This window comes from Ambystoma mexicanum, chromosome 3q (assembly GCF_040938575.1).
Source record: "Ambystoma mexicanum isolate Mex_15411 chromosome 3q, UKY_AmexF1_1, whole genome shotgun sequence".
Classification (NCBI taxonomy): Eukaryota; Metazoa; Chordata; class Amphibia; order Caudata; family Ambystomatidae; genus Ambystoma; species Ambystoma mexicanum.
This window is the reverse complement of record NC_090926.1, coordinates 1,013,575,420-1,013,601,159: the sequence shown is the minus strand read 5'-3', so window position 1 is coordinate 1,013,601,159 and position 25,740 is coordinate 1,013,575,420. Positions and strand designations below refer to the sequence as shown.

Here is a 25,740-nt window from a genome sequence, read left to right as displayed (position 1 = left end):
AGCGTGTCCAGGATTCGAACCTTTGCTGCTATGTGCTGCTATGCGTTGTCTTGCTTCCATGACAAACGCGTTGCCCCTGAGCTTTCCTTCTAGCCTGATAAACAATGGATATAGGTGTTCACTGGCAGCCCTAAACTCTATGTAATGAAGAATAGAAAGGACTCAATTGTATCGTTACTGGGCACAAGTCGAAGGGACACACAGGTGGATGGCACCCATCCAACTCCCGAGTTGTTTTCGAGGGATTACAACAAGTAATAGTTTGCTGCACTCGGCTGGAATTCGTACCCAGGACTTACCCACTAGACTGCAGGAAGGACTGAACATGAGCATGCAGCATTTCTCATTGAAATGCTGCTTTACAGGGCAGGGTTCGACTCCAATGGTTAACTTTAAAAGGTGCACACCTTTAAAACTTAGCCAACACCTTTATAGGAAAATCTGTTTTCTTGGCTTATTCTTATTTGGGCTGTGCACTTTTTTATATGGAAATATTAAATGAATGGAACTTGTATATTTCACGTTAGGATATGTTCACTTCCCATCCTGTGTTTTCCTGTTAGTGAGGACGCAATGGGTTCTCACTATTAAAACAAGACCCTGCTTCAGCTGCCTGAGTCTGGGGGTGCCTGCCTCATTTCGAGGCCCCTGGCAATAGGGCACCGCCGGTGAGGTCCGAGGAGTTTCCACACTTGCCCCCTCTGACCCTCCTGCTGGGGTCTTTGGCAAGACGACAGCTCGCGAGAGTGGCAGCGACACCCACACCCCCTTCATCCTCGGGACCTCTGCAGCGGTGGAAATGCAGCTTCCAACTCCACTGAAAATGATTGCCTTTCAGGTGGGCACTAACAGCGGTCATGGATGCCTTTGTGCTGATTGGCACGTGCTGGCTGCAGGGCTGGCATGGGTAACCCATACGATGCAAGACTAGATGGTGTGTGATTCTTCATGGAAGCTTCAAAAGACACCCAATCAAAGCAAAGTGCACCCTTTCCGAAATCCCACGCAGAGATCCTTGCTCTTTCTTCAAACTTTGTCCTACCAACATACTCTAACCTAACCCCTTTTCTTTCTGATCTGCCAGAGCGCCAAGGGACCACTAGGGTGGTGATAGTGCGCTGTATAAATATCCTTTGACATTAACATCGGAGCTGCAGCCTGGAAGAGACACAACTACCCAGTGTCAAACGAACTACTAGCTGAACCAGTCCCATTTCCATGTTTCTGGACTCTACTAAAGGACAGAAACATGGAAATGGGACTGGTTCAGCTAGTACTTCGTTGCCTCGCCCTCGCACATTAGCATGCATACATACCCCTCCTGTAAGATGTTAAACGCTATCAAGGGTCTGGTGATCGCCAAGTAATGATAGCACAATGCGTAGCTTGGTTGGACCAGATGAGCTGCATACGCATGTGCTAGAAATGGGGCCGCTTAAGACCTCGGGCTGTATGTGCTGGAAGTATCACTGCGTACCTGTTCCTGGCCAAGCACCAGTACTCCGTGGGGTTTGATAGGGTGGTACGGTGCCAGGTTCTCCCCGCTGCCCTTCAGCGTGCCATCTTGGTAAGCCTCCCACACCCCGTCGCGGGTGGTCCATGTCAAGCAGATGTGGTGCCATTTGCCATCATTGATCACAAAGGGTAATTTTGCAACCTGGAAGCAAAGGAGGAAAGTCAGAAGGTCAAAAGCAGATTTGCCAATTCGCGCCTTTTTGCAAGTGGCATCTTCCGTAAAATAACATCCCACGGCCAGTACAGCTTAAGGACTGAGGTTTTATCAATAGCAATGATCATTCTTTCTCCCAACATGTTTTTGTAGTGATGTGCAATCTTGTGTCCTCGCCAGGATTCAAGTTATCTGTAGTGAACCACTGTGATGAGCTGTCTCTCTAAATTGGGGCCTCACTTTCTGTCTGTCGCTCTTTCCTCTTTCTCTCTCTGTATCTGCCTTTCTTCTGTCCTTTCTCTCTCTCTTTATCTGTTTCTCTCACTGTACCTCTCTCTTTCTCTCTGTCTTTTTCTCTCGCTCTCCCTAGTTCTCTCATTCTCTCCCTCTCTTTCCCTCTATCTTTGTTTCCTTTGCTCTCCCTTTGTCTCTTTCTCTTTCCTTCGCTCTCTTTCCTCTTTCCCTGCCTCTCCCTTTCTATAAATCTTTGTTTCTCTTGCTCGCCCCCCTCTCTCTCTCTTGTCCTCTCTCCCTCTTTCTTTGTTTCCCTTGCTCTCCCTCGATCTCTCTCTCTCTCCCCCCTCTCTTTAATTTTTTGTTTCTCTTGCTCTCCCTCCGTATCTCTCTTCCTTGCTCTCTCTCTCTTTCCTCTTTCCGTCTGCCTCTCTCTCGCTCTCTCTCTCTTTCTGTCTTTGTTTCTCTTGCTGTCCATCGTTCTCCCTCTCTTTCCTCTTCCTGTCTGCCTCTCTCCCGACCCCTCTCTTTCCATCTTTGATTCTCACTCTCTCCCTCGATCTCTCTCTTTCTCTCTTGTCCTCTCTCCCTCTTTCTTTGTTTTGCTTGCTCTCCCTCTGTCTCTCTTTCCTCCTCTCTCTAATTTTGTGTTTCTCTCACTCTCCCTCTGTCTCTCTCTCTCCCTCGCTCTCTCTCTTTCCTCTTTCTGTCTGCCCCTCTCTCGCGCCCTCTCTCTCTTTCATCTATGATTCTCTTTCTCTCCCTCTCTTTCCCTCTATCTTTGTTTCCATTGCTTTCCCTCTGTCTCTTTATCTCTGCCTCACTCTTTCCTCTTTCTTTGCCTCCCCCTGTATATATCTTTGTTTCCCTTACTCTCCCTCGGTCTCTCTCGCTTGTCCTCTCTCCCTCTTTCTTTGTTTCCCTTGCTCTCCCTCTCCCCCTGTCTCTCTCGCTCTTCCCTCTTTCTGTCTGCCTCTCTCTTGCTCTCTCTCTCGGTCCGTCTTTGTTTCTCTCGCTCTCCCGTTGTCTCTGTCTCTCCCTCGCTTTCTATCTCTTTCAACTTTCTGTCTGCCTCTCTCGCGGCCTCCTCTATCGCTCTCTTTGCGTCTATGATTCTGTAGCTCTCCCTCTGTGTCTCTTTCTCTCCCTCTCTTTTCCTCTATCTTTGTTTCCTTTGCTCTCCCTCTGTCTCTCTCTCCCTCACTCTTTCCTCTTTCTCTGCCGCCCTCTCTCTATATATATATATCTTTGTTTCTCTCGCTCTCCCACTGTCACTCTCTCGTCCTCTCTCCCTTTTTTGTTTCCCTCGCTTTCCCTCGTTTTCTTTCTAGATCTGTGTTTCTCTAGCTCTCCCTCTATCATTCTATCTCTTTTGTCCTCTCTTTCTCTTTCTTTGTTTCCCTTGCTCTCCCTATGTCTCTCTCTCTTCCTTGCTCTCTCTCTCTCTCTTTCCCCTTTCCTTCTGCCTCTCTCTCGCTCTCTCTGTGTTTGTTTCTCTCACTTTCCCTCTGTCTCTGTCACTCTATCTCCCTGGCTCTCTCTCTCTTTCCTCTTTCTGTCTTCCTCTCTCTCGCCCCACTCTATCTCTCCCTTTCCGTCTTTGATTCTCTAACTCTCCCTCTTTGTCTCTTTCTCTCCCTCTCTTTTCCTCTATCTTTGTTCTCCCTCTGTCTCTTTCTCTCTCCCTCACTCTTTCCTCTTTCCCTGCTGTCTTCTCTCTATATATATCTTTGTTTCTCTTGCTTTCCCGCTGTCACTCTCTCGTCCTCTCTCCCTTTCTTTGTTTACCTCGCTTTCCCTCGTTCTCTCTCTATATCTTTGTTTCTCTCGCTCTCCCGTGGTCTCTCTCTCTCTTTTCTCTTTCCGTCTGCCTCTCTCTCGCCCTGTCTCTCTCTTTCTGTCTTTGTTTCTCTCGCTCTCCCTCTGTCTCTGTCACTCTATCTCCCTGGCTCTCTCACTCTTTCCTCTTTCTGTCTGCCTCTCTCGCCCCACTATATCTCTCCCTTTCCGTCTTTGATACTCTAGCTCTCCCTTTGTCTCTCTTTCTTTCCCTCTCTTTCCCTCCCTCTATCTTTGCTTCTTTTGCTCTCCCTCTGTCTTTTTCTCTCTCCCTCACTCTTTCCTTTCTCTGCCGTCCTCTCTCTCTATGTATCTTTGTTTCTCGCTCTCTCCTACTGTCACTCTCTCGTCCTCTCTCCCTTTCTTTGTTTTCCTTACTTTCCCTCGTTCTCTCTCCCCCTCTCTCTATACCTTTGTTTCTCTTGCTCTGCCTCCATCTCTGTCTCTCCCCTCTTTCTCTCACTCTTTCTCGCTCTCTCTCTCTCTCTTTCCCCTTTCCTTCTGCCTCTCTCTCGCTCTCTCTGTGTTTGTTTCTCTCACTTTCCCTCTGTCTCTGTCACTCTATCTCCCTGGCTCTCTCTCTCTTTCCTCTTTCTGTCTTCCTCTCTCTCGCCCCACTCTATCTCTCCCTTTCCGTCTTTGATTCTCTAACTCTCCCTCTTTGTCTCTTTCTCTCCCTCTTTTCCTCTATCTTTGTTCTCCCTCTGTCTCTTTCTCTCTCCCTCACTCTTTCCTCTTTCCCTGCTGTCTTCTCTCTATATATATCTTTGCTTCTCTTGCTTTCCCGCTGTCACTCTCTCGTCCTCTCTCCCTTTCTTTGTTTACCTTGCTTTCCCTCGTTCTCTCTCTATATCTTTGTTTCTCTCGCTCTCCCGTGGTCTCTCTCTCTCTCTTTTCTCTTTCCGTCTGCCTCTCTCTCGCCCTGTCTCTCTCTTTCTGTCTTTGTTTCTCTCGCTCTCCCTCTGTCTCTGTCACTCTATCTCCCTGGCTCTCTCACTCTTTCCTCTTTCTGTCTGCCTCTCTCGCCCCACTATATCTCTCCCTTTCCGTCTTTGATACTCTAGCTCTCCCTTTGTCTCTCTTTCTTTCCCTCTCTTTCCCTCCCTCTATCTTTGCTTCTTTTGCTCTCCCTCTGTCTTTTTCTCTCTCCCTCACTCTTTCCTTTCTCTGCCGTCCTCTCTCTCTATGTATCTTTGTTTCTCGCGCTCTCCTACTGTCACTCTCTCGTCCTCTCTCCCTTTCTTTGTTTTCCTTACTTTCCCTCGTTCTCTCTCCCCCTCTCTCTATATCTTTGTTTCTCTTGCTCTGCCTCCATCTCTGCCTCTCCCCTCTTTCTCTCACTCTTTCTCGCTCTCTCTTTCTTTGTTTGTTTCTCTCCCTCTCTCTTGGTCTCTCTCTTTCCTCTTTCTCTTTCTCTGCTTCTCTCTCTCCCTCTATCTTTGATTCCCCCGCTCTCCCTCTGTCTCCCTCCGCTATCTTAAGGGATTTTGGGGCCCGGGACACAGACACATTTGGGCACACCAAACCAAATAGAAGAAGGTATCCAAACATCCCTGGCTGCGCTCTCAGCCGCCCATCGCAGTCAATAGCCACCGCTTGATATGCTGCCCTGGCAGCCCTGAAAATAAGCATGGAAACTCCTTTGAAGTGCCCTTACCCCTTTCATCCTTGGTATCAATAAGACCAACGAATAAGTAGCCCTCGAGGGCACATTAGCAGTCCATGATGTGGGCAGCTGTGTTGTAGGAGAGGTAACTAAAGGGACAGCCCACAAAGTGAGAGGACTTAGGGCTAAGTAAACTATGAAACATTGGGGGCGCCCTGCCACATATATTTGGAAGCTCACATTCATTCATGCCAGCTTTTAAAGACAGTTTTTAATAACCATTTCTTTGCTAGGGGCTTTCATTAGTTAGCCCAATCATCTCCTAAAGAAGGTTGCTTATTATCTGCTGTAATAAACATGCAAATATACTGACAATTAACTGCTTCAAATTGCACAGCTTTTATTATTTGAGCTGGTAAGTAGTTTTTTAAGTTCATTATTTTGTCATTTTTCAAACTTGATTCACATCATTATTATTGATAAACATCATTATTACATTAACATACAAGAATGTTACCATACATAGAGAAGCTCATTTTTCAATGGGTGTACAATGTATAGAGTCATATACAGTGCATGTAATCCTGTCCCACAGATGCAGGTAGCATAAGAACAGAGAGATGTGTAATCACAAAGTGTGAAAAGAAAACCCACTGCAACTTTTCTTTTGGTTGCTAGGAACGAGGTCTGCTAAATAATTCCTCTCTAATGACCTCCAAGAGGTCAGGTGCCGGACAGGAAGGTGACCTAGCCTTAGGTCTTCGTCACAGAATCAGTCGCGAGATGTGGTGTGGACCGCTGTACGCCTAGAGTGTTGTGTCCAATGACGTTTAGGCTTTGGGACGTGCTGCCTTCTTCTGGGCCATAAGTAAGGTCTCCCTCCAGGAGGAGCATACAAATACATAAAATTAGCAACAAAACTAGAGTTTGTTGCAGGTGAAGTAACCTTGATAGGAGACTAAAAAGGGTTAAAGGGCGTTAACCGTAATAATCACTCATGGCGGAGCATAAACAGTGCTCTACTGAGCTTGTCAGAGTTGTTTCTATGTCCCCTAGGGTGTGTGCCGCCGGGGATGATGGTTGGCGGTTTCATAGGGTCATTGCTATCCCTTCAGATGGTGGTACTGGGCAAATTTTAACAATAGCCACTATGAGGCAGGTTTATGGGCTGTACCACTGAGTAGTCCTATGAAAAGGTACCCACATCCCATCTTAGACTCAGAACGTAGATTAGCAGCCTCCCAGAATGTACAAGTGCTCATGGCGAGACTAGAACGAGGAAGGTACATCTCTCTGAGCATAGACTGAGATCAGAAGCAGACCATGGTTTTCAAGTGGTGTTGGCATGAGTGAGCTAAGAAACTCACTTTATGGTATGCAAAATATCAGTTGCCAATATTATATAGGAAGCAACCCTTGAGGAATATTTTTTTGAAAGTCTGCCCTGAGAACTAAATTACCCTGAAGGGCTGACAATTTTGAAATATTAAGGGACTGGCAGTGTTGAGAGGTGAGGTACTATGAGATTAAATGAGTTGCCCAGGATCACAACCTTTGGCTAAGTGCTGAAACTGAGACTTGAACCTAGTTTGCAATGTTCTCGCTTGACTGCATTGTTTCCAACATCCTGTCGTACAGCAAGGTGCAAATATTTGTGAATGTTTGACTTTAATAAATTAAAATAACACCCACGTTTGCAGACTTGACTTATAAAGTGCACAATTCCAATGATAAAACAACCTGGTGATATATATATATATTTTTAAAAGACCTTATGTAATGCAAAAGGAGCATGCTCCTGGTTTCATTTCTTTATCATAATTGTAAGTCTACAAGTACCACAATACTTACTGATGTGAGCATAAACCAGCTCAGCTTGATTTGGCTAATGTAGTTTAACGCTTTCAATATACCTAATAAAATAAACTATTGATAATGATCTGTGCGTATAGTCATTGTTTGACATGGACTTGAGAATTCACATCCATTATGTAAAGAAGTGCATTTCAAATTGTAGAAAAATGAAAGCCATGTCTCATGTCAAAAAAGGAGACTTGAGAACAAGCTTGCAAGTAGCCTTTTCCATTTGGTTGCGCTCTCATGTCTAACACTTCTTCCAATGAAATGCCCTACATGAAAGCAAAGATTAGTCAATGGGCTAAGCAATGCCACTAGAATGTGAGAAGGCAAACATCACAGAAAATAGCATAGCAATATAGAGTGAGACAAGATGATGTGCCCAGGATCACATTAGATTTCAGTGGCAGAGCTGTTATATGAGCCGCAACACTTTGGTTCTGTAGTCTCAAATGTGGCTACCTAATCACCTCTCCTGACTAGTGCTTCATGCTCTTCAGTGGAAGGGGATGTCCAGTTTTTACAATTCTCGTTGGCGTGACCAAGCTCTAGACCTGCGCCATCCTAAGGGTATGTTATTTTCTATAACCAGTGCTTTTCACGGAAAATAATAACCGGGCGGGAAAAACAAGATTCACTGAGCATGTATACGACCCAGCAATAGTGGAAAAGAAGAGAGAGCTGCGGCGAAACATAAGACTACTTGAGAAAAACCAGTAAAAAAACAAACTTGTGATAAAAAAAACTATGAAGGCGAGGTATAGAAATTGGATACGTGGACACAAGATACTCATGGAACAACATGATGCTGAAAATACTATGGAGACTATGAAAAATAAAAACACTAGAGACTTCTGGGCGATCATTAACGAAAGCGAAGTTCCGCAATGTAAAATACAGAATAACATGGTAAAGGAGGCATGCTGGATAGAACACTACTCATATCTATTTAAAAAGCAAGGTATAACAGCTGAACAACCTTATGCTGAATTAAAGAGTTGGGATATCCCGATATCAAGAGAAGATATTCTATCAAATATTAAGCAACACAGTTCATCCCGGGCCCCTGGACCCGACGGCTTAACAAATAAGATGCTAAAGGAACACCCAAATGAATGGGCAGACTTTTGCGAAATACTCTTTAAATTAACACTGAAAGAAAAGAAAAAAGTCTCATCTTGGAAGGCTGCTATAATTGTGCCTATTTTTTAAAAGGGGATCAAGAACAGATCGCTAAAATGATAGGCCTATAGCGTTACTTGATGTGCTAGGAAAAGTTTCACTACGCAAATCCTCCATTACCCTAAATCCTGGATTAAAACTACAGGCTCCTTCGACTTGCGCCAAACAGGCTTTGTCAGGGGAGTAGGTTGTGGCCTGAATCTGTTAATCATAAACCTGCTGAAGATGGAAGGAATACGGAATGGTACCCCAATCTACTTAGCAATCGTGGATCTAACCCTAAGAGAGAAGCTGTGGGCAAAGATGCTGGAGATGAACTGTCCACCCAGTTTGATTATGGCCATTAAAGAGTTGTATTATACAAATCTGCTTAGATCATAATGGTACACTCTTGCGTCCGATAACAATGTCCGATGTTGGAAACTCCCTGGAAGAAGTTGTATCCTTTCCACCATCAATTAATGGCAACCAAGTAAGCTGGGTGATCTATGCACATTGTCCTGCTAGATAGGACTCCAAATGGTCTCCAGTGGAAATTGACAGCCCTAAAAACATACCGTGACAAGAACAGCCTTGAGATTAATGTAAAGAAAACAGAAGTACTGCAACTAAAAAATATAAAAGGGCATAAAAGAAACAACAGGAAATCATTCCAGTGGATGCTTGGAAAGGAAACATTGAATGTTGTCACCCAGGTCCCCTATTTGGGAGTACTGATAAACTCTAACATCACAGATGAGTCAATGGCTTGCAAAATTAAAGCCAAGTGTAAAGCTCTTGCGATCCAAGGGGCTGTACTTAACAAGAAGTTCGGGAAATTTTCCCTAAAGCCGGTTACAGAATTTTATAAATCTAAAGTAATTTCTGCATTGATCCACGGGGCCGAAACCATGCTTGGCTGCCTTTACGAGCTTTGGGCACAGTGCGAAAATGTCTTTTGGAAGCAAATTTTACAGCTCCCTCAAAGCTTCCCCACGGCCTGTATTCGCTACGAAATTGGCTTAACTTCAATCAATGCGAGAATAATGTGGAACACACTGGCCCTGTATAGAAAAGCAACTGGATGTGTCAACCTGCCATAGTTCCAAATTCTAAACATACCAGACCCAAGCAATCGAGATGGCATATTTGAAAAATGGATGCAAAACTGTGAAACAATTCTCGAGCAACTTAATACTGATAAAAATATGCTCAAGATCAATCCAGAAGTCGTAAAGAAAAAGCTTTGAGATCTTGACTGGATTGAAACGTGTGAGCGAAGAAATAACCAGGTGTGCATGAAGGCATATGCTCTGGAGACCAAAGCATTAAATAAACTGCCCGGATATTTGGAGAAATTCCCCTGTAGAATCCGTAGGAAGATCTTCCTAAAATTCAGGCTCAACTTATTTGTTACTACGGAGATACGAAATATTATGAGAACAAAAAAGGAAGATCGCGTATACACCACCTGTCGTTTTTGTATAAAATCCCAAGAAACTTTTAAACATCTGACAATTGATTGCCCGAATCTAAGAAGTCTCAGAAAAAAGAATCTTGAGGCAGAGTTCTGGAAATATAGCACTATGAGGAGTGATGAGTGGTGGTATCGATTGCTGGAAGGAAAAGAAAAGAAGTTGACGTTTGCCCTGACCTACTTCCTGGAGGACATGAGCAGGCTGTTAGACTGTGACGAAGGAGAAATCGCACTATTGGATCTGACGACATAGAGAAAACACGTAAAAGAGACAGAGATAAATATGAAATGTCACAGATGGGACTCTTGTAATCCCGGTTCTAAATTAGGAAAAGCAAGAAGCTTGCGTAACAAGGACATCTCGGAGCTCGAAAAGGGGTTGGCGAAAAAGACCAGTGACGGTGAAAAAATGAATTTATAGATGTGGACGCCCCCCTAAGCCACGACCCCGTTTGCTGGTCGTTCTATCTGTTTCGCTGTCTTCTCTTCCTCTCTCTCTCCCCTTTCTTTTAAAAAGCTTGTAATAAGCTGTATTAAAATAATGGAAAATAAAATAAAACAACCAGTGCTGTCTGATTCAGGTGTGTCGTTTTGCAGCACAGTAGGTGTTACTATCACCGAAGTGTATACACAATCAAGTTTAGCAAACCCAAAGAGAGGAAATGTAAGCCTTCCTTGTCGGGATATAATAATGTCATCTATCATATACGCACAAGTCTTTGTAACAAGTGCTTAACACACTGAGCTGCCTTCTAAACCTACATGGCACTCACACGTATGAATATGCATTTCAACATGTGGTTATTGCACGTGATTCACATATACCCAAAAGAAAGGTGAAAATGCTGCACAAGTTGTGCAAAAGTAAACAAATGAATTGTGTGCCACAGTGAACCTAGAATGCATTATTGGATTAAATGATCAGATCGGACCCTAGGTGCCAGCAGGGAAGCAGAAGGCTCAGTGCCTTAAGGCACTACACAATATCACGACATGAGTTGCAAGCTTCTCTCCATCAGACAGCCGGGTGCGGCTCCTTCCAATCTGCCTGCCATCTTTAGATCCTACAACTCATCATGACTCATTGTAGCTCACGCCACTGATTGTTGGTCGTGAAACTCGTGTGTGGTGTTTTTTTCAGTTCATTTCGTCGGTCTTTGAGGTCTTTGGCGGGTGCCATTACTGGTAGTGCAGGTTGCTCTTTGTAGCACATGAAACTCTGTGTAGCTCATGCAGCTCATTGCAGCTCATGCTTCCCTTTGGGCAAGCCAGTCTGCTCCCTTGAAAACAAACCCCCTTTCCTCGAGTTCATTGTAGCTCATTATGGTTCTAGCATCACTGTCTTCTGTCCATTCTGTCACCGCTACATAGAAGCTGTTAACGTAAGCCTCATGCAGCTCATGACAGCCCATGCATTGGATTTTATAGCCTGTCTAGCTCATGTGATGCATCTCCCTCTTCTGCCTTGCAGGCCTCCTATTAAAAACTCGTCCCTTCAACTCACGCAAAAATCAGTATTTCATGCAGCTCATTGCATCTCATGCAGCGCATTGCATCTCATGCAGCTCATTGCAGCTCATGCAGCACATTGCAGATTGCGCAGCTTCTGTGCTGTTGCGCCCCCTCTGTTCTGGTGCCGCTTTATTAGGGGTGTGGTCCTGTTTAACTTCATGTTTGAATCCTAAATTCTGCATAACAGCAGTTTAGGCGCTGAATATCAATTTAAATGTGAATGTGTGATGACGTCACATTCACTCTTCTTGGACGAATGTGTGTAGCGTGTGAAAGTCCACTACCAACCTGGAACCTTAGTTACCACTCAAATGTAGTTTTCAGATTGAGATGAAAATGAGGTTCTCTCAAGTTTGGTGGCCCGCAAAACACTACACAAATATGTGTTGTTGTAAAGTATCAAAACTTGAAGGGCACAGAAGGTTCCAATGCTGTGGTAACTGATTAATTTGCAGTTTCACAATATAAGGTAAACATGGGGGAACACATAAGAACCCGAGTCAGCTCAATCGATTTGTAGGGTGACCAAAATATATTTGAGTCATTGCATCAAAAGGTGTGTCATTAGGCCATCAGGGTGAAAAGATGATGGCACATAAAAAAAGAAGTGTGTCGTTTCCCTGTGTGCAAACTGGGCCGCAGAGTCCAGCGAGGCGCTATATTTACCACTTCCGATGAAGAGCATAATGCATTTGTCAGGCAAATTGGAGACAGTGGCACCAAAGTGTTGAGTCGCTTATCCCGGATTTATCGCCAGATGCTATTGTAATCCTGGACAGATCATCTTATCTCACTGTATAGAACTGTGCACTCTTTCATAAAAGGCTTTGCCTTCTCGTATTCTGGTGGCATTTTTTAACCCCTTTTCTGCACTTTCTTTTCCTGTAGGCCATTTGAGCGGAAGAGGCCCTAGACAGTTGATCAAATGTCACAGGCCTCTGGCAAACTTATTTTCAGGCCTGCCTATTTAACACAAAAAACTATTTACTTTAAAAAAAAATAGAATTTCACATGTTCTTCTTTAGATCATGAATCAAAACCTGCAAGTTTCTGTCAAAAAATAATATTTTACTACAAAGTTTCTTTCGCTGACTGTGCTTCATACTTTAAAGTACAGTAGCAAAACCCAGATGACCTTTTTTGGCTCACATCAAGTTGGGTTCTGATATTTGTGGACTAACATGTCAGTGGGGAAAAGAAAGGCACAATCATGCTCCGTTTGCATTACATTTTCCTACAAAGATGTTCGAAAATACATAATGTTATGTTGGTTTATAATGTGATTGGTGTAATTTCCAAGTGCGATCTAAAACACGCTATTAATCAAACATGCACAAATAATTGCACTTTGCAGCATGAGCAGAACTATGCAATAATGTTGTCGAGGGCTGAAATTGCAAACTGGACTGAAATTCCGGCTTCAGCATGTCACCACTTGCCCAAAGTGTGTGATCTTGGGCAACTTGTTTAATGTCATAGTGCCTATCTTGGCAAAAGTGCCTGTCCTTAAATATTTCAGATTTAGTTCGCAGTGTGTGCTCTTCAGCCTGCCTCGTGTTTCCCTGACTTCAATGCTGCTTTATACATAACAATAGAGCCCAGCCATGTGTTGCACACCACAAGGTCATGCATTTCTTGGCTCACTCTTGGCAACATTACTAGTGTCCTCTTCTAATCTCAGTCTGTGTTCTGATGCGATGCGCGAACCTGCCTGGTACATTTCCCCGCGTAACCTCTATGCTATGTGCACCAACCTCCTTGCAGCCCATCTGTCTCCTGCACCCAGGCATAAGCACCTGTACATTTCCGGAAGCTGCTAATCCGTGCCCCGCCGTTACCACAGGACAACGCGTTCTTTCCTCTTAGCTTCTAATTCCCGTCCTCTGCTTGTGCTAAATCACAGATACCTTTCTAGTGCCTCCCAGTCCGCATCCTTCCTTTAAACTCATAATTCAAACCAGATGCTCTGGTATGTGTACCTTCCTTGCAGTATTTAATCTGGGGTCTGTGTCTATTGCTGGGGTATGAGTACCTTTTTCAGACAGACAGCTGTTGACGGGTGTCCTACATCTGTTCTGCAGTCGGTACACCTTCCTCGTGGCTGCTTGTTAAAGTGTGTCCTGTACCCATCGTAGAACACGGGTACCCTCATCGAGGACTGCTAATGTTGCCCTTGAAATGCCACTTGTTTTGATTGTTAATATTTGCTGTTATTATGCTGATGCCAGTCTGCATGAAGGATGTCGTCATCAGGTGCGATTTTGGGGCGGTTGCGACATATCAACCTGTAGGTTGAGACTGGAGGAAAGAAGGGAGTGGACAAAGATTCTTGGATTGTATAATTGTTCATTTATGACGCGCTTAATACCAGCGAGTGGCTTCTAAGCGCGCGATCAGGGTTCGAACCTGTGTTGCGCTGCGTTGGCTTGCTTTCAATACAAACGCGTTGCCCCTTAGCTATCCTTCTTACCCGCAATCTTTGGTTTGGGGAGGCACATTTCTCTGGGCCTTAAACCCTAAAGTTCCTTCAAATAGCCCTGCATGTGCCTCTGGGCGGTGTGTCTGCAGCACTGAGTGTCTCATAGCCTGTTTGTCTGCGTCCGGGTATGTTTCTGACTGTGGCACTCTCTGACCTTGCTGGCTCTGACCCGGCTCTCTCTGCCCATGCAGGGGTGGCGGTGGGGGGGGGAGGGGATTTAGCTCAGAGTGCAGCTCCAGGGGATTATCCCGGGCTCAGCTGTGACTCCCTGAGTCCATGGACTTGTGATGGGAGATTACAAAGTCGGATTTTAGGAAAGCAGACTGCAGAGGTCAGTGCTGAGCATGAGAGGCAGAGAGATGGGAGAGGGTGGGAAGAGATAAAAAAAAGAGCCTGGAAAGGAGCTGGTTGAGCTATGTTGATGGGGAGGGTGGGATGATAGAGAGGGAGATGAGAGCAGAGAGACAGGTACAGTGAGGGGCACCAGAGAGACGAAAGAGAGAGGGGGGCTGAATGGGGATGAAGGAACGGAAGGGCAGCAAGCTGTGGCGAGAGGAGTAGAGTGGAGACCAGTGCTTTACATGGGCCAGTCCTACCAGGCCCTCAGTACCTGCACTTCTTATTTTTGAGCATTTGAGTACCTGCACTTCTCAATGCCTGGAAGACAGCAGCGGGGTTAGTTTCCAGGTGAAAATGCAAGCTTCTCATTTCACTTGATCGCGAGGAAAGACGAGCGCTGCAGCCTTCGCTGGGGAAAACCGCGCCCGCTCCCCCCTGTGCCCACCTCCCGCAGCGCCCCTAATGTCCCCTTCCGGGCCCACCCTGCGGAACACGAGGAGCGGCCGGCATTCAGCGCCGCAGCGCTCAAGACACTTGGCGCGAAACTCCATTTCACTAAGTGGGCTTCACCTGTTATGCGTCATATGGAGCGCTGATCGATTTGGAAAGCTGCCAAATACTTTTTAAAAAAATGTTTCTTTGTTTTTAGCAGTGCCTTTTCTAATATGTAAATGTTTAAATAATTGGAGTTTTGATGGAACTGGTTGGGCTGAAAACCCATACACGGCCCCAGTGAACTACCAGATTGCTTATTATTAGACAATTAAATTGAGCAATAATAAGCTCCCCTTCTAAAGCTTAGTTTACAGCTCTATATCTGCTAGTTTGACACGCAAACAGAAAGTCTCAAATTACATGGATATTCAAATTTTCCTAACACAATGCATAACGACAAACTGGATGTTCATGTGAAAAAATCCCAGATACACTGCTTAACCAAACTGTGTGATCCTTGGCAAATCATTTCATCTCACTGTGCATTGCCTGCAAAAACTGGGAGTTCTCAAATCCTGCTTCATACATAACAGCACTAGTGTCAAAACAGGTCAAAATCAATCTTTGATTGATGAGTGACTTTGAGAGATGGTTGTATTAGGCTAACAGCATCGAATCTAAGGGTCATTACTTACCAGTAAACACAATATTGAGATTTTCATTTGAAACACAAGTGTTACAGCAAAGCCTGCACCCAAGGCCAGACTCTACCAAGAGTTAAAGAGGGTGTGAGCACATAACTGAAGTGGGTGTGTGGAGCGTGAGACATATAGAAATGAACATTGAGAATGAGACACACAGAGCGAGACACATAGCAATTGAGAGACATGGAAAACCAGGAGCATGGAGCTGGAGGAGAACACGCAGTGTGAGATTAACTGAAATGTGTCGATGAACCTCAGCCGCGATCGATTCTGACAGCGGTTTTAAGATCCTCCAAGGTGAGACCCAGCCCACTTAAAGCCGTGAGTATTTGCACTTCTTTCTTTCCATTTAAAGCACTGGTGGCAACTGAGAGCGAGAGAGACTAAAGGGAGAGAGATTACAAAGGGTGGAGAGAGAGAGAAGCCGAGTGGGAGCGAAAGAGGAAACAGCGAGGGAGGGGAGAGGGAGAGAGAATAAAGAGAGTGTGATTCAGAAGGTTGGAGAGAAAAAAGGCGAGTGGGAGCAAAAAGAGGAAATAAAGAGAGGGAGAATAAAGGGAGAGAGATTGTGAAGGCTGGAGAGAGACAGAGAGAGAGAGAGAGCGAGAGAGAGAGAGAGAGAAGAGTGGGAGCAAAAAGCAGAAATAGAGTGAGGGAGGCCGAGATTGAAAGAGAATAAAGAGAGAGTGATGCCGAAGGCTGGAGAGAGAGAGAGAAGGGGAGTTGGAGAGAAAAGAAGAAATAGATTGAGGGAGGGGAGAGAGACCAAAGGGAGAGAGATTATGAAGGGTGGAGAGAGTGTGTGCGTGAGCGAGACAGAGAGAGAAGGCGAGTGAGGGCGAAAAGAGGAAATAGAGTGAGGGGAGTGTGAGAGACTAAAGGAAGAGAGATTACGAAGGGTGGTGAGAGTGTGTGTGTGAGATAGACAGAGAGAGAAGGCGAGTGAGAGCGAACAGAGGAAATAGAGTGAGGCAGGTGAGAGTGAGAGAGAGTAAAGGGCGAGAGATTGCGAAGGGTGGAGAGGTAGAGAGAGAGATAAAGCGAGTGAGAGCCAAAAGAGGAACTAGAGTAAGGGAGAGGAGAGTGAGAGAGACTAAAGGGCGAGAAACTATAAAGGATGGAGAGTGCGAGCCAGAAAAAGGGCGAATGGGAGCAAAAAGGGGAAGAGGAGATTGAGAGATAAGGGAGGGGAAAGAGAGGAAATGGGAGAGGAGGGAAAGGAGAAGGAAGTGCAGAAGGCAGGGGAGTGAGTGAGAGGAAGAGCGAGGAGGGGAAAGCAGGTCTAAAGAAACGAAAATGGAGTAGCATGCATGGCGAGAGCGAGAGAATGTGAGACGAAGAGGGAAAGCGAGATGGAAAGACTGGGAGAAGGAACGATGGGGAGAAGGAAAGATGGAGAGAAGGAAAGATGGGGACAAGGAAAGATGGGGAGAAGGGTAGATGGAGAGAAGATGGAGAGAAGGAAAGATGGAGAGAAGGACAGATGGGCACAAGGAAAGATGGGGAGAAGGGTAGATGGGTAGAAGGAAAGATGGGCACAAGGAAAGATGAGTAGAAGGAAAGATGGAGAGAAGGAAAGATGGGCACAAGGAAAGATGGGGACAAGGAAAGATGGGGCAAGGGTAAATGGAGAGAAGGAAAGATGGAGAGAAGGAAAGATGGGGAGAAGGGTAGATGGAGAGAAGGAAAGATGGGCACAAGGAAAGATGGGGAGAAGGGTAGATGGAGAGAAGGAAAGATGGGGACAAGGAAAGATGGAGAGAAGGAAAGATGGGCACAAGGAAAGATGGGACAAGGAAAGATGGGGACAAGGGTAGATGGAGAGAAGGAAAGATGGAGGGAAGGACAGATGGGCACAAGGAAAGATGGGGAGAAGGGTAAATGGGTAGAAGGAAAGATGGAGAGAAGGAAAGATGGGCACAAGGAAAGATGGGTAGAAGGAAAGGTGGAGAGAAGGAAAGATGGGCACAAGGAAAGATGGGGACAAGGGTAGATGGAGAGAAGGAAAGATGGAGAGAAGGAAAGATGGGGAGAAGGGTAGATGGAGAGAAGGAAAGATGGGCACAAGGAAAGATGGGGAGAAGGGTAGATGGAGAGAAGGAAAGATGGGGAGAAGGGTAGATGGAGAGAAGGAAAGATGGGGACAAGGAAAGATGGGGAGAAGGGTAGATGGAGAGAAGGAAAGATGGGGACAAGGAAAGATGGGGAGAAGGGTAGATGGAGGGAAGGAAAGATGGAGAGAAGGAAAGATGGGCACAAGGAAAGATGGGGAGAGGGGTAGATGGAGAGAAGGAAAGATGGACAGAATGAACGAAAGGGAGAAGGAAAGATGGGGAGAAGGGCAGATGGAGGGAAGGAAAGATGGGGAGAAGGAAAGAAAGATGTGAAGAAGGAAAGGCCTGCGAAAATAAAAGGTGGAGGGAAGGTAAGAGGGGAGAAGGAAAGATGCGGAGACGTTAAGGTGGGTCAGAGAATTCAGCCGCAATGACTTTGGAATCGAGCTGTGAGCCTAGTTTGGTCTGCTCCCTTTCAGCGAGAAACTAGGAAGGCCTTGGCAGTGTGGGGAATGCCAGCAGCCTCACAGTACTTACACTTTTCACATGTAGAGTATTGGGACATACCACTAATGGACGCTTTTGCGCAGGAGGCTCATTACTCCCTTGCCCCCGCCCACCCCATGGCTACAGTGAGGAGGAAGGCCGCACCTTGTCGTTGATGAGGATCTCCATGGGGTTGTTGCCCCACTCGATGAGCACCACCTCGTTGGCCTGGCCCGGCACGGCGTACGAGAAGGGCGTGCCCACGCCCGGCGAGGCGTTCGACTTGAGCCACATGCAGACGGTGAAGGCGTACATCTCCGGCAGGCTCTTCTTCACCTTGGCGTACATGTAGTTGGTCCGCAGCGGGAAGGTCAGCTGGAACTTATCCGTCGGCCTGTTCTCCTTCTGACCTGAAAGCACATTAGAAAAGACAACACTTACAATCCTGCCTGCTCGTAGGCAAACATGTAACAATGTGGCACCCAAAAGTCCTCTCTCCGGCCACCCAGTGCAGCGAGAGCGCCGGAACGCCCCGGAACAGCGTTCAGGGAATACACGGGTCTATCGAGGAAAGGTACCCCTTTGCCAGCCCTTCTGCATCCAGTGCAAGGACTATGCGAGGCCTTGCCTGCCTGCCTGGAGGAGGGGGAGATGAAAGCAGCTGTACATTCACAGACCCCAAACACTGATTTTTTTAATGACTTTTTGATGTGTTTTTTGCACCCAATGTCAGTAACCCTCTGTACCCCACTTTTCTTTGAACTTGTAGAATCCACCCATTTTTCAATATTTGTACTTAAAAAAAATCTCTATTTTAAAAACTATCCTTTCTTGCTGATAAAAAGACATTCTGAGGCCTGAATACGAAAATAATGACTTGTCATCATGGCCAGGCTCTGCGGCCAGCAGACAGGGTTGGGGCAGAGACAGAGGGGGGTGGGCTAGTGGGGGTAAGAAATATTGAAAAAGGAAAGCCCCGTTATACACCCAGCACAAGTACAGAACATGTTGGAAGCCAGTTATGAAAGATCCTGGCTGCAGCTAGGGCCTAATGTACTTGCGATCACATTTAATTAATTATTTACTTGTGTACTGTATGCCCATATACATCATATTATTGTATATTCAAATAAAGAATCCCGGATTGTAAAGTATTTGTTACGGTAACTGCGCCGCCTTCAAAAAATGGGCCAAAATCAGAGAAGAAAGTCTATCGGATATATCATGAACAGAAACAGATCTAAAAGAAAATCCAGATAAAATCAAACGCAAACTCGAAGAAAGGGACTGGATCATGACGTTGCAGGCAGCAGCTGACAACAAACTATTACAACACCTTCCGCCCACGTTCAACAAACTGAAAGTGCCAATCAAGTATGTCAGCAAATTTCCAGAAAAGAAAAAAAGACTGCTGTTCATGAAAGCGAGACTCAACATACTGCAGACAAAAGAAATACTCGCCATTCGAGGCATGGCGGAAAATCAAACCTGCCGACTATGTAAACACACGGAGAGCGTGGAAACGCTCAGGCACCTGGTGCTAACGTGTCCCTGCACCAAACAAAACAGAATCATTTATCTGCTACCACTGATTATGAACCCCCTGTTGGCCCAGGAAGACGATATGTGGAAAAGATTAATCTCCGGAGAATCCACACGGTGGACGGTGGCCATGGCGACCCTTGTCGAACTGGCTTTCACACAGATCAACGAGACCACCCTTTAAATGAGGCAACTTTCATGCAGCAAGCTTATTGGACAAATCGCGCGACAACCTCTTTTGTGGCTGTCGCATCCCGCACTACTCACCTAGTTTTTGATCTGTGGAAAGCCTTTTTAGAAAGAACCTGGAAAACCTTTTTAGAAGAACCTGAAAAGAAAAACTATTCAAAAACAAATTCTCAAGACTTCCTTTGATAAAATTACAGGTTCACCTGAAATATAAATAAAAAAAATAAAAATAAATAAGTATTTGTTATCACATAATTCCTCTAGCAGATGTGTGTCCCAGAGTGATAACTTGGATGGTTAATGCACCTGCTGTGGGTACTAGCAAGTTATGGATTGTCATCCCCGCTGGCCAGATACAGCCTTCATCTTTCTGACCTGAAGAAATGACTTATTCTTGAGTTATATAATAGTGACGCCTATGACAGCCACATAATGTTACTTCAGTGAAGGTGTAACCTCAATTTGTTAACCCATCCTCTTCAATGCCCGTTGCAGACTGAATGAGAGTCTATCAACGTCCTCAGCCCAGAGGCCTTGGAGACTTAATGAAGGTGTAACAGACGTCCTCAGCCCAGAGGCCTTAGAGACTGAATGAGGATGTATCAGTCGTCCTCAGCCCAGAGGCCTTGGAGACTTAATGAAGGTGTAACAGACATCCTCAGCCCAGTGGCCTTGGAGACTGAATGAGGTTCTATCAGACGTCCTCAGCCCAGAGGCCTTGGAGACTGAATGAAGGTGTATCAGACGTCCTCAGCCCAGAGGCCTTGGAGACTGAATGGAGATCCATTGGCCCGACTCAGCCTTGGGGCCTTGTAGACTTAATGGAGGTCTCTTAGACGTCCTCATTTTCAAGGCGTTGGGGCTGAATGGAGGTCTGCTCTATCCTCCTCATCCCAGAGACCTCAAAGACAAATTAGAGGTCTATTGGCCTTCTCAGCCTCCAGACCTCAAAGACAGAGTGAAGGTCTATCAGTCTTCCTTATCCCCAAGCCATTTGAGACTGAACACAGTTCTATAGATTGTCCTATGTGTGAGGCCTTGTAGACTGAATGGAGGTCTAGCAGATGTCCTCAGCCTCAAGGGGTTGGGGACTGAATGGAGGGTTACTCTCCCTTCCTCACCCCAAAGGCCCCCAAGACAAATTTGAGGTCTTTTAGCCTTCTAAGCCTAGAGACCTCAAAGACTGATTGAAGGTCTATCATTCTTCCTCATCATCATCAAAGCTTTGATGACTAAACACAGGTCTATAAGTTGACCCCATGTGCGAGGCCTTGAAGACCGAATAGAGGTCTATCAGACTTCCTCAGCCTCAAAACTTTGGAGACGTCCTGCACCTCGAGGCGCTGGGGATGAATGCAGGGTTCCTCTGTCTTCCTCATCCCACGGCCTCAAAGATTAATTAGAGATCTAATAGCCTTTCTCAGGCCTGAGACCTCAGAGACAGAATAGATGTCTATTAGTCGTCTCATGCTCGAGACCTCAAAGACCGATTAATGGTCTATCAGCCTTCATCAGCCTCGAGACCTTGGAGACTGAATACAGGTCTATAAGACGTCCTCATCCTTAAGGTATTAGGGACTGAATGGAGGTGTAAAAGTCATCTTCAGCCTTCAAGACTTAGAGACTGAATGGAGTTCTATCAGTCTCTCTCAGCTTCAAGCCCCTGGAGGGGGACTGGAGGGCTGTCAGCCTTCCTCAGTTGTTAAGCTTTAGAGAACATATTATGGTCTATCAGAGTTTGTCAGCCTCATGGCCTTCGAGACTGAATGGAGGTCTATCAGACTCCCTCAGCCTGGAGGCCTTGGAGACTGAATGGAGGTCTATTCGACATCTTCAACCTTTATGTCTTAAGCCTGAATGGAGGTGTATAATTCGTTCCGCAGCATTGAAGGGATTAAATGGAGGCCTATCAGCATCCCCCAGCCTCAAGTGTTTGGATACTGAATGGAGGTCTATAAGCCTTTCTCAGTTGTGTGTCCTTAGTGAGCATACAGAGGTCTATCTTACTTTCTTAGCCTCAAAGCCTTGGAGACGGAACCTCGCAGAAGACTCAAAGACCAACTGGACGTCTATCAACCTTCCTCAGATCCGAAGCCTTGAAACTGAATAGCAATCTATTGGTCTTCCTCAACCTCAAGGCCTTGGAGACTGAATTTCAGTATTCCTCATTTCCAAGGCCATTTTCACCCTCAGGGCCCTGGAGACCGAATGGAAGTCTATCCACTTTCCTCAGCTCAGCCTTGAGGCATTGGAGTTGGACTAGATGTCTATCTGCTTTCCTCAGTCTTCAGACCTTGGAGACCGAATAGCGGTCTATCTGCTTTCCTCAGCCTTCAGGCTTGGAGTTGAATAGAGATCTATCTTCTTTCCTATGTCGTGAGGCCCTGGAGACCGAATAGAAGTCTATCTGATTTCCTCAGCCTTGAGATTTTGGAGTTGGACTAGAAGTCTATCTGCTTTCCACAGCCTTGAGACCTTGGAGACTGAATAGCGGTCTATCTGCTTTCCTCAGCCTTCAGGCTTTGGAGTTGAATAGAGATCTATCTTCTTTCCACTGTCGTGAGGCCCTGGAGACCGAATAGAAGTCTATCTGATTTCCTCAGCCTTGAGATTTTGGAGTTGGACTAGAGGTATATCTGCTTTCCGCAGTCTTGAGGCCTTGGAGACCAAATAGAAGTCTATCTGCTTTCCACAGCCTTGAGACCTTGGAGACTGAATAGAGGTCTATCTGCTTTCCTCAGTTTTGAGGCCTTGGAGAATGAATGGAAGTCATTTAGCCTTTCTCAAGCTTGTAGCCATTGAGACCAAATGGAGGTCCATGGGCCTTCCTTTGCCCTGGGGAACTGAGTTTTTCTATTATGATACTGCCCTCTCACCCCTTCTGCAGTTTTCAGACAATGGTCTTGAGTTTGGTTATGTCCTTTCAGAAAGCACAACCAAAGGTGATGGATGAGGCCATGTGGAATGTCTTCAGGCTTCAAAGGGGCATCTTTCTCAGACTGGCCCAGCGCTTTCTGCTTTAATTAATTCAATTACTCTATTTGGGTGTTTTGTCACATAAGCATGGACATTGGTTAAGTCACCTCTGGACGTGAAGCAACTTCAATTGACTTCCCTTTGGGCTCATAAGGGGCATTGTTCTCTTTCACTAATTGATCCCTGCTTGGGTATGCCCCATCGAAATATGGGGCCTGCGTTGGCACATTTATTGGACAATCAGGCCGCCTTTCTTTTAATATGAGACGCCCTCCGGCAGTGATATACAAAGGCTTGCCAAGGTCAGTGTTTGGTTGAGTCATTACAGAAAATAGTATTACCAAAGTCAAAGTCAGGTATTAAATTATACCAGCGTTATAGAGGCTGTTCAATCGCAGAAGGAAATGAATGAAATCTGAAATCATTTTACTAACTGAAGGTAATTCAAGGGTAACCATGTATCATGAATTGATCTTGGGAGGCTCTGGTTACATGAGTGCCCACTGGTCGCTCCATAATAGCCAGCGCTAATAGTATTTTTAAAACACAATCAAAATATTTTGATTACTTTCAACAACCACTGATACAAAATACTGAATCATATGTTAAAGACTGAAGCCTGACATTTAGAGTGCAGAAGCCCTCTTCCCAGAAACAGTAAAGGAGATTAACTGAAAGCAGGAGGAATGACATCCCTATCCGAGCCTAACATCTATGCTGTGTACATTCCTTTCCTCCGCAGATACAGTACAGGGGAATGACCACCCAAGCAGGAGGAATGACATCCCTATCCGAGCCTAACGTCTATGCTGTGTACATTCCTTTCCTCCGCAGATACAGTAGAGGGGAATGACCACCCAAGCAGGAGGAATGACATCCCTATCCGAGCCTAACGTCTATGCTGTGTACATTCCTTTCCTCCGCAGATACAGTAGAGGGGAATGACCACCCAAGCAGGAGGAATGACATCCCTATCCGAGCCTAACGTCTATGCTGTGTACATTCCTTTCCTCCGCAGATAATGTAAAGGGGAATGACCACCCAAGCAGGAGGAATGACATCCCTATCCGAGCCTAACGTCTATGCTGTGTACATTCCTTTCCTCCGCAAATACAGTAGAGGGGAATGACCACCCAAGCAGGAGGAATGACATCCCTATCCGAGCCTAACGTCTATGCTGTGTACATTCCTTTCCTCCGCAGATACAGTAAAGGGGAATGACCACCCAAGCAGGAGGAATGACATCCCTATCCGAGCCTAACGTCTATGCTGTGTACATTCCTTTCCTCCGCAGATACAGCAAAGGGGAATGACCACTCAAGCAGGAGGAATGACATCCCTATCCGAGCCTAACGTCTATGCTGTGTACATTCCTTTCCTCCGCAGATACAGCAAAGGGGAATGACCACCCAAGCAGGAGGAATGACATCTCTATCCGAGCCCAACGTCTATGCTGTGTACATTCTCTTCCTCCGCAGATACAGTAAAGGGGAATGACCACCCAAACAGGAGGAATGACATCCCTATCCGAGCCCAACGTCTATGCTGTGTACATTCCTTTCCTCCGCAGATACAGTAAAGGGGAATGACCACCCAAGCAGGAGGAATGACATCCCTATCCGAGCCTAACATCTACCTGTGTACATTCCTTTCCTCCGCAGATACAGTAAAGGGGAATGACCACCCAAGCAGGAGGAATGACATCCCTATCCGAGCCTAACGTCTACGCTGTGTACATTCCTTTCCTCCGCAGATACAGTAAAGGGGAATGACCACCCAAGCAGGAGGAATGACATCCCTATCCGAGCCTAACGTCTACGCTGTGTACATTCCTTTCCTCCGCAGATACAGTAAAGGGGAATGACCACTCAAGCAGGAGGAATGACATCCCTATCCGAGCCTAACGTCTACGCTGTGTACATTCCTTACCTCCGCAGATACAGTAAAGGGGAATGACCACCCAAGCAGGAGGAATGACATCTCTATCCGAGCCCAACGTCTATGCTGTGTACATTCTCTTCCTCCGCAGATACAATAAAGGGGAATGACCACCCAAGCAGGAGGAATGACATCCCTATCCGAGCCCAACGTCTATGCTGTGTACATTCCTTTCCTCCGCAGATACAGTAAAGGGGAATGACCACCCAAGCAGGAGGAATGACATCCCTATCCGAGCCTAACGTCTATGCTGTGTACATTCTCTTCCTCCCCAGATACAGTAAAGGGGAATGACCACCCAAGCAGGAGGAATGACATCCCTATCCGAGCCTAACATCTACGCTGTGTACATTCCTTTCCTCCGCAGATACAGTAAAGGGGAATGACCACCCAAGCAGGAGGAATGACATCCCTATCCGAGCCTAACATCTACGCTGTGTACATTCCTTTCCATTCCTTTCCTCTGCAGATACAGTCAAGGAGAATGAATGCAAACATATTAATCTTTTGGATGAAACCCAAAGACAGGAGTATCTGTGTCTTTATAATCACCTTAACATGAAATAGAAAAACACTTGGACTGAATCGTGCTCATCCACGAAGCTCCGAGAGGCCATAGGCGCAGCTGGTGACTGCTCCCATGATGCATTAGATTGGGTATCATCATTCCTAGAAGACAGGAACTCAAAAATCAACTGGGCAGGTCACTCCACCTCACCCAAACCTGTAGACTGCGGCGTCCCTCAAGGAGCCAGTTTCTCTCCTTTGCTTTTGAATTTATACATCCGTTGCCTTTGTACTCTTCTATCTCAGCTTGGAATTTTTTTCACCAATTTCGCTGACGATACACAGCTCATCTTAGAGTTGAGTGGAAACCATTCCTTAGACAACGAGAAGTTATCGATTATCTATAACACCATTGAAAACTGGATGTTAACACACTGGATGTGTCTTAATAATTCTAAAACGGAACTTATGACCTTTGGAAGCGCTAAAGCCTTAAAAAACCTTGGCTCGGACTATTCCACCTTCACTATAAAAGACTCCACCGTTAAGGTATCAAATAAGGTCAAAACCCTAGGTATTTATTTACAATCTTCCCTAGGTGCAGAAGCCCAAACCGCTTATTTAAAGCGAAATTGTCAATATTATCAAAGGCTTCTCTGCCAGATCAGACCATTTCTTAACATCAAGAACAGTGCCACGATAGGGAGAGCTACCATCCTGTCTCGCTTGGACTATG

General features: G+C 45.8%; 1 protein-coding gene across 1 annotated transcript in view; it reads right to left on the bottom strand.

Moving 5' to 3' along the window:
- NPTX1 (neuronal pentraxin 1) overlaps positions 1–25,740 on the bottom strand; it is a 114,314-nt gene that overhangs the window by 24,939 nt on the left and 63,635 nt on the right. The window contains exons 3-4 of the mRNA XM_069655186.1: positions 18,018–18,262; positions 1,478–1,657 (exon numbers count right to left, since the gene is read on the bottom strand). Coding sequence (XP_069511287.1) covers positions 1,478–1,657; positions 18,018–18,262 — 425 coding nt within the window. The remainder of the gene's footprint in view (positions 1–1,477; positions 1,658–18,017; positions 18,263–25,740) is intronic.